Source organism: Cetorhinus maximus, chromosome 8, assembly GCF_964194155.1.
Source record: "Cetorhinus maximus chromosome 8, sCetMax3.hap1.1, whole genome shotgun sequence".
Classification (NCBI taxonomy): Eukaryota; Metazoa; Chordata; class Chondrichthyes; order Lamniformes; family Cetorhinidae; genus Cetorhinus; species Cetorhinus maximus.
In genome coordinates this window covers 53,795,032-53,809,874 of record NC_135886.1, presented here as the reverse complement: position 1 = coordinate 53,809,874, position 14,843 = coordinate 53,795,032, and the positions used below count along the sequence as shown (strand labels likewise).

The 14,843-nt window shown below is 43.0% G+C and overlaps 1 protein-coding gene across 2 annotated transcripts in view; it reads right to left on the bottom strand.

Annotated features, from left to right (window-relative positions):
* LOC144683646 (leukocyte surface antigen CD53-like) overlaps positions 1 to 14,843 on the bottom strand; it is an 88,608-nt gene that overhangs the window by 64,236 nt on the left and 9,529 nt on the right. The window contains exon 1 of one of the 2 annotated variants that reach the window (XM_078546893.1): positions 952 to 1,038. The exons of the other annotated variant lie outside the window; for it this stretch is intronic. Within the exon in view, the coding sequence (XP_078403019.1) occupies positions 952 to 998 (47 nt within the window). The 5' untranslated portion in view covers positions 999 to 1,038. Of the gene's footprint in view, positions 1 to 951; positions 1,039 to 14,843 lie in introns of those variants that run through there. 2 annotated transcript variants of the gene reach the window in all.

Sequence of the window (14,843 nt, the reverse complement as noted above, 5' to 3'; positions counted from 1 at the left end):
GAAATTCAAACCCCACCAATCGCTTCACAGCCAGCCAAAATCCCAGCCAATCAGAATTCTCTTGGCCTTTATTTTGGGTTTAAGGTTTGAATTTGATTGGGCAGTGCTGCGCTGTATGTGATGTCACTGTGTGGCATTGCCTCATGATGATGGGAGCTGCAGTTTCTTCCCCCTCCTTGGTAGTTGCTGATGATGACTTATTGGACTAATTTGTTAAAAATATTGTTTTAAAATCTCCCGGATTGCTACCTTTGGCCACTGGGAGATTGATGCTGATTCTGGTAGATTCTCGGCCATTCTAATGGAGGAGGTGACAACCCTACCAGCACCTTCTCAAAGGCAAAAAAATGAGCAACAAATGCTGGTATAGCCAGCGATGCCCACATCCTGTGGAAGAATAAAATGAACATTTAAAAAATTGGAATCACAAGCTAGCAACGGTGAAAGGGATGGTGTTAGGTTATACAAACTAATTCACTAATGCCCTTTGAGGAGTGTCCTGACCCAGCCTGGACTTATCTGTGGTTCCAATGTTGTTTCTGCTTAAATTCCATTTGATGGGACTGAACAAGCCATGCAGTTGGGTAATTTGGGATGGGCAACAAATGCTGCCTTGTCATGGGTACATACATCCCAAGAACGAATATAAGAAGAAATCTAGCCTCATGCTGAGCGTTCTTCTCTATCCCTTCCTCCTCCTCCTTCTGTATAGTCTCTCTGTATTCTCCCAGTAATGCTCAAGGAAGCCCCACCCAGGCACCCATCACCCAGGTACCCATCACCCTGTGCACCCATCACCCAGGTACCCATCACCCTGTGCACCCATCACCCAGGTACCCATCACCCTGTGCACCCATCACCCAGGTACCCATCACCCTGTGCACCCATCACCCAGGCACTCATCATCCAGGCACTTATTACCTGGGGATCCATCACTTGAGCACTCATCACCTGCCCTGGGCACCCCTGCCTGGAAACAGCATGCTTTTATTATTCATTTCATGGGATGTGGGTGTCCTTCATTCAGTTTAAATGTCATGTTCAGCTGTGTGAAAGAAAGAGAGAGCGGAGGAGTGAATGAAAGAGAGGCTTGCATTTCTAAAGCACCTTTCATGACCTCAGGATGTCCCAAAATGCTTTACAGCTGCTGTTTGAGGTGGCGTCACTGTTATAATGTAGGTAATGGAATGCAATGCAAGCTTAGGGTTGGCACTTGGCTGGAAAGGACAGTTTGAAAATGGTAATGATAGCTTTAAATTAGCATTGCATGTTGATTGGCATCATTATCTAACTGCTTTGCATGCTGCCACTAATCACTAGGTGGAGACGATGGTGTAGTGGCCATGTCATTAGGCTGGTAATATATTAGCCCAGGCTAATCCTCTGGGGGAATGGGTTTGAATCCTACCATAGCAGCTGGTGGAATTTAAATTCAATTAACAAATCTGGAGTAAAAAGCTAATCTCACCATGACAGCTATCATTGATTTTTGTAAAAGCCCATCTGGTTCATTCCTGTCTCTAAGCGAAGGAAATCTGCCTCCTTTCCCTGTCTGGCCTACATGTGACTCCTGACCCACAGCAATGTAGTTGGCTCTTAACTTCCCTTGAAACAGCCTAGCAAGCCACTCAATGCAAGGGAAATTAGGGGTGAGTGACAAGCGCTGGCTTTCTTTGCCTGTGACAGCCATGTGCACGCAAAGCCCTTTGCCAAGATGCCATGCTGCACATGACCCTCTAAGAAGGGTGCACCCATTTCAGAGCCATTTTTCAGTCTCATGTGCCAGTGTAGAGTTTAAAGATTTAATGCCCCCATTACCTCGGGGTTACCAGTCAGGACTGTAGCCCGTAAATTAACATCGGGTGAGTGACACACATCATCAATTCCAAATTGTCACTAAGTGAGGGGAAAGGTTATCAGAAATTTCTTCTTGTAGGGAGTTGTTGGATCACGAATGCTTTGCTAAAATGGTTGAGATGGTTGCACTTTTAAGGGTAAATAGTTTCTGAACATCTGAATCAGTGGAGGATACAGAATTACAGAAGAGGTCAGGCCGATAGGGATTAGTTTGGAATTGATATAGGGCCATGCGGAAAGAGTGGGATCATGGAATAAGCTGTGTCTTTGTGCTAGTGATTCTCATTCAGAATGATAATGAACAGCTGTACCTCACAGACTGGGGACATATAGGTGGAAACTTTATATTTAACTGCATGATCAGTCACATGATTCTATATCTGTGAAATGAGTTAAACAGCAAGAAACTTAAAAAAGATGCAGACAGCAAACTGAAAGCAGAGAAAATGGAAGCTGCAGCCCACTGTTTTCCATTACGTGTAAGTCATGTGTAAAACGTATAGGGTTGTCAATCCTCCAGGATTGGCCTGGAGTCTCCAGGAATTGAAGATCAGTCTGCAGGACACTGCTGTGTGCAGCCCTGGAGAAAAATCACCGGGACATGAAAAAAGATTGTTTTTTTGTCATTTTCTTTGAACATTTCTCTTTACCAGATATAAAAATATTGAAAATGGAATAACAAGGTTATTTGGCTGAGAGTCAAGCATCATCCAATTGGGTAATGAGTCTTTTTGCTTTCCAGATGATGCAGGAAGGCAGCGCATCACAAGGATGGATGTGTTGACCGGCTAATGGCTGGAGCATAGGGGCAAATCATGTGATGATACCTCCAGGAATACATTTAATCACAGTTGGCAACCCTAAAGGCATAAAACTGGACAAACTGCTCATGTTTGATGCCATTTTAATGGGACTATTGAAAAACCATGAAATTCCCAATCCTTTCCGCACTCCTGGGAAACAGACTGGTCTGTTCCCATTGGTTTGAGCTGTGTGCTAGTGAATATCCCAGTATCCTGAAGATGTTGCCAGATTGTTTTTGTCTCTTTCCTTATCCTCAAGTCTCTCAAAGTACCTGTAGTCTACAGAAAACTTGATTTTTCTCTCTGCCCTCCTTGCACCCCCTACCCCATACTGGGCACAACACATTCAGGATCCATCACCCCAACATTTAAAAAAGGAAAAACTTGCATTTTTAAAGTTCCTTGTGCAACTCAGGATGTCTCAAAGCTCTCACAGACAATGAGGTAGTTTTAGAAGTGTAGCTATTGTTGTAATATAGGAAACACAGCAGAGAATTTGCGCACTGCAAGTTCCCACAAACAGCAATGAGATTATGACTAGATAATCTAATTTTGCGGTGTTGATTGAAAATAGACATTGGTCAGAAGCCCAGGGAAAACTCAGTGCTCCTCTTCAAATATTATCATGAAGGCTTTAACACCAACCTGAGGGAGCAAATGGGGCCTTGCTCAACATCTGAACTGAAATAGGCCACCTCCAACAGTGTAGCACTGCACTGTAGTGTAGCACAGCGCGGCACTGCATTGGAGTGTAGCACAGCGCAGCGCTGCATTGGAGTGTAGCACAGCACTGCATTGGAGTGTAGCACAGCGTAGCACTGCACTTGTAGTGTAGCACAGTGTAGTACTGCACATGTAGAGTAGGATATCGTAGCACTGCATTGGAGTGTGGCACAGTACAATCTGCATTGGAGTGTGGCACAGGGCAGTACTGCATTGGAGTGTGGCACAGGGCAGTACTGCATTGGAGTGTGGCACAGTGCAGTCTGCATTGGAGTGTGGCAGTACTGCATTGGAGTGTAACACAGTGCAGTCTGCATTGGAGTGTGGCACAGTGCAGTCTGCATTGGAGTGTGGCACAGTGCAGTCTGCATTGGAGTGTGGCACAGGGCAGTACTGCATTGGAGTGTGGCACAGGTTAGCACTGCATTGGAGTGTGGCACAGGGCAGTACTGCATTGGAGTGTGGCACAGGTTAGCACTGCATTGGAGTGTAGCACAGTGCAGTCTGCATTGGAGTGTGGCAGTACTGCATTGGAGTGTGGCACAGGTTAGCACTGCATTGGAGTGTACACAGTGCAGTCTGCATTGGAGTTTAACACAATGCAGTCTGCATTGGAGTGTGGCACAGTGCAGTCTGCATTGGAGTGTGGCACAGTGCAGTACTGCATTGGGATGTGGCACAGTGGAGACTGCATTGCAGTGTAATGCAGTGCAGTAATGCATTGGAGTGTAACACAATGCAGTACTGCATTGGAGTGCTAGCTTGGATTACATGTTCAAGCTGCTGGTGTGGGACTTGAACCCACAGCTTTTAGACTTCATGGTGAGAGTGGAACATTGAGCCACAACTGACACCATGACTGCACTGAAACATTGCACATATTGTTTAGCATGGGCAGGGGCATATAAAATGGGTTTTAGCAGATTGACTGACCCCTCCCAAAAGTTCTTCTTCTCTGTTACAGCCAATGTAAAGGAAACTGGACAGGTAGTCGCTGCCTGTTTTTGTTTTTCATCCTTGTTAAGTGTTCCTCAGCTTAATATGTGTTGCAATGTTCTTAACATATTTGTAAAGATTTCCACTCTGACATTGAAAGATAAACAGTAAACATGTCCAAGAAGATTCTGTTTAGCCATTTGTCTAGAAATACCACCACAGAAGATATCTTCACAACACATTGACATTATTGCTACATAACAGAAGCTTTCACTTGATGTCCTCAGAATTGAATCTCCAGTCTGAGAAAGAATGGCTTTCCTTTCACAAGCTCAGGGTGACCCTGGTTTACAATTAATGAAAAGCTGTAGTCACTGTTGGAATTAAGGGAACCTGGCAGCCCATTGCAACCAGCAAGACCTCACAATCAGCAATGTGATAATGATAGGGTAAACCATTTTTAATGATGTTGGCGAGGCATTAATATGATGATGGGCAAACATCACCTGAGATAGCAGCATCTTAAAAATCGTAGCTCAACAAATCAGAAATCCAAAGAGAATGATTGTTCCAGTTTGGAATTAGGGAGACAGTGATGAGGTTTGATGTAGTTGGTAGTTGGTTTGCCACAGCAGTCACAACGGGTCAAATGGCCTCTTCAGCACCATAACAATTCAATGATTCCATGCTCTGTATTGGGGAGATAGTGATGAGGTTTGCTGGAGTTTGTTATTGGGGAGATAGTGATGAGGTTTGCTGGAGTTTGTTTTTAGGGAGATAGTGATGAAGTTTGCTGGAGTTTGTTCCTGGGGAGATAGTGATGAGGTTTAGTGGAGTCTGGTATTTGGGAGATAGTGATGAGGTTTGCTGGAGTTTGTTATTGGGGAGATAGTGAAGGGGTTTGCTGGAGTTTGTTATTAGGGTGACAGTGATGAGATTTGCTGGAATTTGTTATTGGGGAGACAGTGATTGGGTTCGATGGAGTTTTTTATTAGGGAGATAGTGATGAGGTCTGCTGGAGTTTGGTTTTGGGGAGATAGTGATGGGGTTTGCTGGAGTTTGTTATTGGGGAGATAGTGATGAGGTTTGCTGGAGTTTGTTTTTGGGGAGATAGTGATGAGGTTTGCTGGTGTTTGTTGTTGGGGAGATAGTGATGAGGTTTGCTGGAGTTTGTTATTGGAGAGATAGTGATGAGGTTTGCTAGAGTTTGTTTTTGGGGAGATAGTGATGAGGTTTGCTGGAGTTTGTTATTGGAGAGATAGTGATGAGGTTTGCTGGAGTTTGTTATTGGAGAGATAGTCATGAGGTTTGCTGGAGTTTGGTTTTGGGGAGATAGTCATGAGGTTTGGTGAAGTTTGGTTTTTCGGGAGATGGTGATGAGGTTTGCTGGAGTTTGTTTTTGGGGAGATAGTGATGGGGTTTGCTGGAGTTTGTTATTGGGGAGATAGTGATGAGGTTTGCTGGAGTTTGTTTTTGGGGAGATAGTGATGAGGTTTGCTGGAGTTTGTTATTGGAGAGATAGTGATGAGGTTTGCTAGAGTTTGGTTTTGGGGAGATAGTCATGAGGTTTGCTGGAGTTTGTTATTGGAGAGATAGTGATGAGGTTTGCTGTAGTTTGTTATTAGGGAGGCCGTGATGAGAATTGCTGGAATTTGTTATTGACGAGACAGTGATGGGGTTTGGTGGAGTTTTTTATTCGGGAGATAGTGATGAGGTTTGATGGAGTTTCTTATTACAGAGATAGTGCTGAGGTTTGCTGGTGTTTGGTATTTGGGAGACAATGATGGGGTTCAGTGGAGTTTTTTATTAGGGAGATAGTGATGAGTTTTGCTGGAGTTTGTTTTTGGGGAGATAGTGATGAGGTTTGCTGGAGATTGTTATCAGGGAGATAGTGTTGAGGTTTGCTGGAGATTGTTATCAGGGAGATAATGATGAGTTTTGCTGGAGTTTGGTATTTGGGAAATAGTGATGGGTTTTGCTGGAGTTTGTAATTGGGGAGGTAGTGCTGAGGTTTGCTGGAGTTTGGTTTTGGGAAGATAGTCAAGAGGTTTGGTTGAGTTTGTTATTAAGGAGATAGTGATGGGATTTGCTCGAGTTTATTATTGGAGAGATAATGATTAGGTTTTCCCAAGTTCATTAGGGTGACAGTGATGTGATTTGCTGGAATTTGTTATTGGGGAAACATTGTTGGGTTCGGTGGAGTTTTTTCTTAGTGATATAGTGATGAGATTTGCTGGAGTTTTTATGGGGGAGATAGTGATGGGGTTTGCTTGAGTTCGGTAATGGGGAGATAGTGATGGGGTTTGCTGGAGTTTGTTATTAGGGAGATAGTGATGGGGTTTGCTGGAGTTTGTTATTAGGTAGATAATGATGAGGTTTGCTGGAGTTTGTCATTAGGGAGATAGTGATGGGGTTTGCTGGAGTTTGTCATTAGGGAGATAGTGATGGGGTTTGCTGGAGTTTGTCATTAGGGAGATAGTGATGGGGTTTGCTGGAATTTGTTATTAGGTAGATAGTGACGAATTTTGCTGGAGTTTGTTACAGGGGACCTAGTGATTGGGTTTCCTGGAGTTTGTTATTGGGTTGATAGTGATGAGGTTTGCTGGAGTTTGTTATGAGTGACATAGTGATGAGGTTTGCTGGAATTTGTTATTGGAGAGATAATGATGAAGTTTTTTGGAGTTTGTTATTAGGGTGGCTTTGATGAGATTTGCTGGAATTTGTTATTGGTGAGACAGCGATGCGGTTTTGTTGAGTTTTTTATCAGGGAAATAGTAATGAGGTTTGCTGGAGTCTGTTATTGGGGAGATAGTGATCAGATTTACTCGAGTGTGTTTTTGGGAAGATAGTGATGAGTTTTGCTGGAGTTTGGTTTTTCAGGTGACAGTGATGAGGTTTGCTGGAGTTTGTTCTTGGGGAGATAGTGATGAAGTTTGCTGGAGTTTGGTTTTGGGGAGATAGTGAAGGGGTTTGCTGGAGTTTGTTGTTGGGGAGATTGTGATGAGGTTTGCTGGAGTTTGTTATTGGAGAGATAGTGATGAGGTTTGCTGGAGTTTGTTGTTGGGGAGATTGTGATGAGGTTTGCTGGAGTTTGTTATTGGAGAGATAGTGATGAGGTTTGCTGGAGTTTGTTATTGGAGAGATAGTGATGAGGTTTGCTGGAGTTTGTTATTGGGGAGATAGTGATGAGGTTTGCTGGAGTTTGTTATTGGAGAGATAGTCATGAGGTTTGCTGGAGTTTGGTTTTGGGGAGATAGTCATGAGGTTTGGTGGAGTTTGGTTTTTCGGGAGATAGTGATGAGGTTTGCTGGAGTTTGTTTTTGGGGAGATAGTGATGGGGTTTGCTGGAGTTTGTTATTGGGGAGATAGTGATGAGGTTTGCTGGAGTTTGTTTTTAGGGAGATAGTCATGAGGTTTGCTGGAGTTTGTTCTTGGGGAGATAGTGATGAGGTTTGCTGGAGTTTGTTCTTGGGGAGATAGTGATGAGGTTTGGTGGAGTTTGGTATTTGGGAGATAGTGATGAGGTTTGCTGGAGTTTGTTATTGGGGAGATAGTGAAGGGGTTTGCTGGAGTTTGTTATTAGGGTGACAGTGATGAGATTTGCTGGAATTTGTTATTGGGGAGACAGTGATTGGGTTCGATGGAGTTTTTTATTAGGGAGATAGTGATGAGGTTTGCTGGAGTTTGGTTTTGGGGAGATAGTCATGAGGTTTGGTGGAGTTTGGTTTTTCGGGAGATAGTGATGAGGTTTGCTGGAGTTTGTTATTGGGGAGATAGTGATGGGGTTTGCTGGAGTTTGTTATTGGGGAGATAGTGATGAGGTTTGCTGGAGTTTGTTTTTAGGGAGGTAGTGATGAGGTTTGCTAGAGTTTGTTCTTGGGGAGATAGTGATGAAGTTTGCTGGAGTTTGTTCTTGGGGAGATAGTGATGAGGTTTGGTGGAATTTGGTATTTGGGAGATAGTGATGAGGTTTGCTGGAGTTTGTTATTGGGGTGACAGTGATGAGATTTGCTGGAATTTGTTATTGGGGAGACAGTGATTGGGTTCGATGGAGTTTTTTATTAGGGAGATAGTGATGAGGTTTGCTGGAGTTTGTTTTTGGGGAGATAGTGATGAGGTTTGCTGGAGTTTGTTATTGGAGAGATAGTGATGAGGTTTGCTGGAGTTTGTTATTGGAGAGATAGTCATGAGGTTTGCTGGAGTTTGGTTTTGGGGAGATAGTCATGAGGTTTGGTGGAGTTTGGTTTTTCGGGAGATGGTGATGAGGTTTGCTGGAGTTTGTTTTTGGGGAGATAGTGATGAGGTTTGCTGGAGTTTGTTATTGGGGAGATAGTGATGAGGTTTGCTGGAGTTTGTTTTTGGGGAGATAGTGATGAGGTTTGCTGGAGTTTGTTATTGGAGAGATAGTGATGAGGTTTGCTAGAGTTTGGTTTTGGGGAGATAGTCATGAGGTTTGCTGGAGTTTGTTATTGGAGAGATAGTGATGAGGTTTGCTGTAGTTTGTTATTAGGGAGGCCGTGATGAGAATTGCTGGAATTTGTTATTGACGAGACAGTGATGGGGTTTGGTGGAGTTTTTTATTCGGGAGATAGTGATGAGGTTTGATGGAGTTTCTTATTACAGAGATAGTGCTGAGGTTTGCTGGTGTTTGGTATTTGGGAGACAGTGATGGGGTTCAGTGGAGTTTTTTATTAGGGAGATAGTGATGAGTTTTGCTGGAGTTTGTTTTTGGGGAGATAGTGATGAGGTTTGCTGGAGATTGTTATCAGGGAGATAGTGTTGAGGTTTGCTGGAGATTGTTATCAGGGAGATAATGATGAGTTTTGCTGGAGTTTGGTATTTGGGAAATAGTGATGGGTTTTGCTGGAGTTTGTAATTGGGGAGGTAGTGCTGAGGTTTGCTGGAGTTTGGTTTTGGGAAGATAGTCAAGAGGTTTGGTTGAGTTTGTTATTAAGGAGATAGTGATGGGATTTGCTCGAGTTTATTATTGGAGAGATAATGATTAGGTTTTCCCAAGTTCATTAGGGTGACAGTGATGTGATTTGCTGGAATTTGTTATTGGGGAAACATTGTTGGGTTCGGTGGAGTTTTTTCTTAGTGATATAGTGATGAGATTTGCTGGAGTTTTTATGGGGGAGATAGTGATGAGGTTTGCTTGAGTTCGGTAATGGGGAGATAGTGATGGGGTTTGCTGGAGTTTGTCATTAGGGAGATAGTGATGGGGTTTGCTGGAGTTTGTTATTAGGTAGATAATGATGAGGTTTGCTGGAGTTTGTCATTAGGGAGATAGTGATGGGGTTTGCTGGAGTTTGTCATTAGAGAGATAGTGATGGGGTTTGCTGGAGTTTGTCATTAGGGAGATAGTGATGGGGTTTGCTGGAGTTTGTCATTAGGGAGATAGTGATGGGGTTTGCTGGAGTTTGTCATTAGGGAGATAGTGATGGGGTTTGCTGGAATTTGTTATTAGGTAGATAGTGACGAATTTTGCTGGAGTTTGTTACAGGGGACCTAGTGATTGGGTTTCCTGGAGTTTGTTATTGGGTTGATAGTGATGAGGTTTGGTGGAGTTTGGTTTTTCGGGAGATAGTGATGAGGTTTGCTGGAGTTTGTTATTGGGTTGATAGTGATGAGGTTTGCTGGAGTTTGTTATGAGCGACATAGTGATGAGGTTTGCTGGAATTTGTTATTGGAGAGATAATGATGAAGTTTTTTGGAGTTTGTTATTAGGGTGGCTTTGATGAGATTTGCTGGAATTTGTTATTGGTGAGACAGCGATGCGGTTTTGTTGAGTTTTTTATCAGGGAAATAGTAATGAGGTTTGCTGGAGTCTGTTATTGGGGAGATAGTGATCAGATTTACTCGAGTGTGTTTTTGGGAAGATAGTGATGAGTTTTGCTGGAGTTTGGTTTTTCAGGTGACAGTGATGAGGTTTGCTGGAGTTTGTTCTTGGGGAGATAGTGATGAAGTTTGCTGGAGTTTGGTTTTGGGGAGATAGTGAAGGGGTTTGCTGGAGTTTGTTGTTGGGGAGATTGTGATGAGGTTTGCTGGAGTTTGTTATTGGAGAGATAGTGATGAGGTTTGCTGGAGTTTGTTATTGGAGAGATAGTGATGAGGTTTGCTGGAGTTTGTTATTGGGGAGATAGTGATGAGGTTTGCTGGAGTTTGTTATTGGAGAGATAATGATGAAGTTTTTTGGAGTTTGTTATTAGGGTGACTTTGATGAGATTTGCTGGAATTTGTTATTGGTGAGACAGCGATGCGGTTTTGTTGAGTTTTTTATCAGGGAAATAGTAATGAGGTTTGCTGGAGTCTGTTATTGGGAAGATAGTGATCAGATTTACTCGAGTGTGTTTTTGGGAAGATAGTGATGAGTTTTGCTGGAGTTTGGTTTTTCAGGTGACAGTGATGAGGTTTGCTGGAGTTTGTTCTTGGGGAGATAGTGATGAAGTTTGCTGGAGTTTGGTTTTGGGGAGATAGTGAAGGGGTTTGCTGGAGTTTGTTATTGGGTTGATAGTGATGAGGTTTGCTGGAGTTTGTTATGAGCGACATAGTGATGAGGTTTGCTGGAATTTGTTATTGGAGAGATAATGATGAAGTTTTTTGGAGTTTGTTATTAGGGTGGCTTTGATGAGATTTGCTGGAATTTGTTATTGGTGAGACAGCGATGCGGTTTTGTTGAGTTTTTTATCAGGGAAATAGTAATGAGGTTTGCTGGAGTCTGTTATTGGGGAGATAGTGATCAGATTTACTCGAGTGTGTTTTTGGGAAGATAGTGATGAGTTTTGCTGGAGTTTGGTTTTTCAGGTGACAGTGATGAGGTTTGCTGGAGTTTGTTCTTGGGGAGATAGTGATGAAGTTTGCTGGAGTTTGGTTTTGGGGAGATAGTGAAGGGGTTTGCTGGAGTTTGTTGTTGGGGAGATTGTGATGAGGTTTGCTGGAGTTTGTTATTGGAGAGATAGTGATGAGGTTTGCTGGAGTTTGTTATTGGAGAGATAGTGATGAGGTTTGCTGGAGTTTGTTATTGGGGAGATAGTGATGAGGTTTGCTGGAGTTTGTTATTGGAGAGATAGTCATGAGGTTTGCTGGAGTTTGGTTTTGGGGAGATAGTCATGAGGTTTGGTGGAGTTTGGTTTTTCGGGAGATAGTGATGAGGTTTGCTGGAGTTTGTTTTTGGGGAGATAGTGATGGGGTTTGCTGGAGTTTGTTATTGGGGAGATAGTGATGAGGTTTGCTAGAGTTTGGTTTTGGGGAGATAGTCATGAGGTTTGCTGGAGTTTGTTCTTGGGGAGATAGTGATGAGGTTTGCTGGAGTTTGTTCTTGGGGAGATAGTGATGAGGTTTGGTGGAGTTTGGTATTTGGGAGATAGTGATGAGGTTTGCTGGAGTTTGTTATTGGGGAGATAGTGAAGGGGTTTGCTGGAGTTTGTTATTAGGGTGACAGTGATGAGATTTGCTGGAATTTGTTATTGGGGAGACAGTGATTGGGTTCGATGGAGTTTTTTATTAGGGAGATAGTGATGAGGTTTGCTGGAGTTTGGTTTTGGGGAGATAGTGATGAGGTTTGCTGGAGTTTGGTTTTGGGGAGATAGTCATGAGGTGTGCTGGAGTTTGTTATTGGAGAGATAGTGATGAGGTTTGCTGGAGTTTGTTATTGGAGAGATAGTCATGAGGTTTGCTGGAGTTTGGTTTTGGGGAGATAGTCATGAGGTTTGGTGGAGTTTGGTTTTTCGGGAGATAGTGATGAGGTTTGCTGGAGTTTGTTTTTGGGGAGATAGTGATGGGGTTTGCTGGAGTTTGTTATTGGGGAGATAGTGATGAGGTTTGCTGGAGTTTGTTTTTTGGGAGATAGTGATGAGGTTTGCTGGTGTTTGTTTTTGGGGAGATAGTGATGAGGTTTGCTGGAGTTTGTTATTGGAGAGATAGTGATGAGGTTTGCTAGAGTTTGTTTTTGGGGAGATAGTGATGAGGTTTGCTGGAGTTTGTTATTGGAGAGATAGTGATGAGGTTTGCTGGAGTTTGTTTTTGGGGAGATAGTGCTTAGGTTTGCTGGAGTTTGTTTTTAGGGAGATAGTGATGAAGTTTGCTGGAGTTTGTTCTTGGGGAGATAGTGATGAGGTTTGCTGGAGTTTGGTAATGGGGAGATAGTGATGGGGTTTGCTGGAGTTTGTTATTAGGGAGATAGTGATGGGGTTTGCTGGAGTTTGTCATTAGGGAGATAGTGATGGGGTTTGCTGGAGTTTGTCATTAGGGAGATAGTGATGGGGTTTGCTGGAATTTGTTATTAGGTAGATAGTGACGAATTTTGCTGGAGTTTGTTACAGGGGACCTAGTGATTGGGTTTCCTCGAGTTTGTTATTGGGTTGATAGTGATGAGGTTTGCTGGAGTTTGTTATTGGAGAGATAATGATGAAGTTTTTTGGAGTTTGTTATTAGGGTGACTTTGATGAGATTTGCTGGAATTTGTTATTGGTGAGACAGCGATGCGGTTTTGTTGAGTTTTTTATCAGGGAAATAGTAATGAGGTTTGCTGGAGTCTGTTATTGGGAAGATAGTGATCAGATTTACTCGAGTGTGTTTTTGGGAAGATAGTGATGAGTTTTGCTGGAGTTTGGTTTTTCAGGTGACAGTGATGAGGTTTGCTGGAGTTTGTTCTTGGGGAGATAGTGATGAAGTTTGCTGGAGTTTGGTTTTGGGGAGATAGTGAAGGGGTTTGCTGGAGTTTGTTATTGGGTTGATAGTGATGAGGTTTGCTGGAGTTTGTTATGAGCGACATAGTGATGAGGTTTGCTGGAATTTGTTATTGGAGAGATAATGATGAAGTTTTTTGGAGTTTGTTATTAGGGTGGCTTTGATGAGATTTGCTGGAATTTGTTATTGGTGAGACAGCGATGCGGTTTTGTTGAGTTTTTTATCAGGGAAATAGTAATGAGGTTTGCTGGAGTCTGTTATTGGGGAGATAGTGATCAGATTTACTCGAGTGTGTTTTTGGGAAGATAGTGATGAGTTTTGCTGGAGTTTGGTTTTTCAGGTGACAGTGATGAGGTTTGCTGGAGTTTGTTCTTGGGGAGATAGTGATGAAGTTTGCTGGAGTTTGGTTTTGGGGAGATAGTGAAGGGGTTTGCTGGAGTTTGTTGTTGGGGAGATTGTGATGAGGTTTGCTGGAGTTTGTTATTGGAGAGATAGTGATGAGGTTTGCTGGAGTTTGTTATTGGAGAGATAGTGATGAGGTTTGCTGGAGTTTGTTATTGGGGAGATAGTGATGAGGTTTGCTGGAGTTTGTTATTGGAGAGATAGTCATGAGGTTTGCTGGAGTTTGGTTTTGGGGAGATAGTCATGAGGTTTGGTGGAGTTTGGTTTTTCGGGAGATAGTGATGAGGTTTGCTGGAGTTTGTTTTTGGGGAGATAGTGATGGGGTTTGCTGGAGTTTGTTATTGGGGAGATAGTGATGAGGTTTGCTAGAGTTTGGTTTTGGGGAGATAGTCATGAGGTTTGCTGGAGTTTGTTCTTGGGGAGATAGTGATGAGGTTTGCTGGAGTTTGTTCTTGGGGAGATAGTGATGAGGTTTGGTGGAGTTTGGTATTTGGGAGATAGTGATGAGGTTTGCTGGAGTTTGTTATTGGGGAGATAGTGAAGGGGTTTGCTGGAGTTTGTTATTAGGGTGACAGTGATGAGATTTGCTGGAATTTGTTATTGGGGAGACAGTGATTGGGTTCGATGGAGTTTTTTATTAGGGAGATAGTGATGAGGTTTGCTGGAGTTTGGTTTTGGGGAGATAGTGATGAGGTTTGCTGGAGTTTGGTTTTGGGGAGATAGTCATGAGGTGTGCTGGAGTTTGTTATTGGAGAGATAGTGATGAGGTTTGCTGGAGTTTGTTATTGGAGAGATAGTCATGAGGTTTGCTGGAGTTTGGTTTTGGGGAGATAGTCATGAGGTTTGGTGGAGTTTGGTTTTTCGGGAGATAGTGATGAGGTTTGCTGGAGTTTGTTTTTGGGGAGATAGTGATGGGGTTTGCTGGAGTTTGTTATTGGGGAGATAGTGATGAGGTTTGCTGGAGTTTGTTTTTTGGGAGATAGTGATGAGGTTTGCTGGTGTTTGTTTTTGGGGAGATAGTGATGAGGTTTGCTGGAGTTTGTTATTGGAGAGATAGTGATGAGGTTTGCTAGAGTTTGTTTTTGGGGAGATAGTGATGAGGTTTGCTGGAGTTTGTTATTGGAGAGATAGTGATGAGGTTTGCTGGAGTTTGTTTTTGGGGAGATAGTGCTTAGGTTTGCTGGAGTTTGTTTTTAGGGAGATAGTGATGAAGTTTGCTGGAGTTTGTTCTTGGGGAGATAGTGATGAGGTTTGCTGGAGTTTGGTAATGGGGAGATAGTGATGGGGTTTGCTGGAGTTTGTTATTAGGGAGATAGTGATGGGGTTTGCTGGAGTTTGTCATTAGGGAGATAGTGATGGGGTTTGCTGGAGTTTGTCATTAGGGAGATAGTGATGGGGTTTGCTGGAATTTGTTATTAGGTAGATAGTGACGAA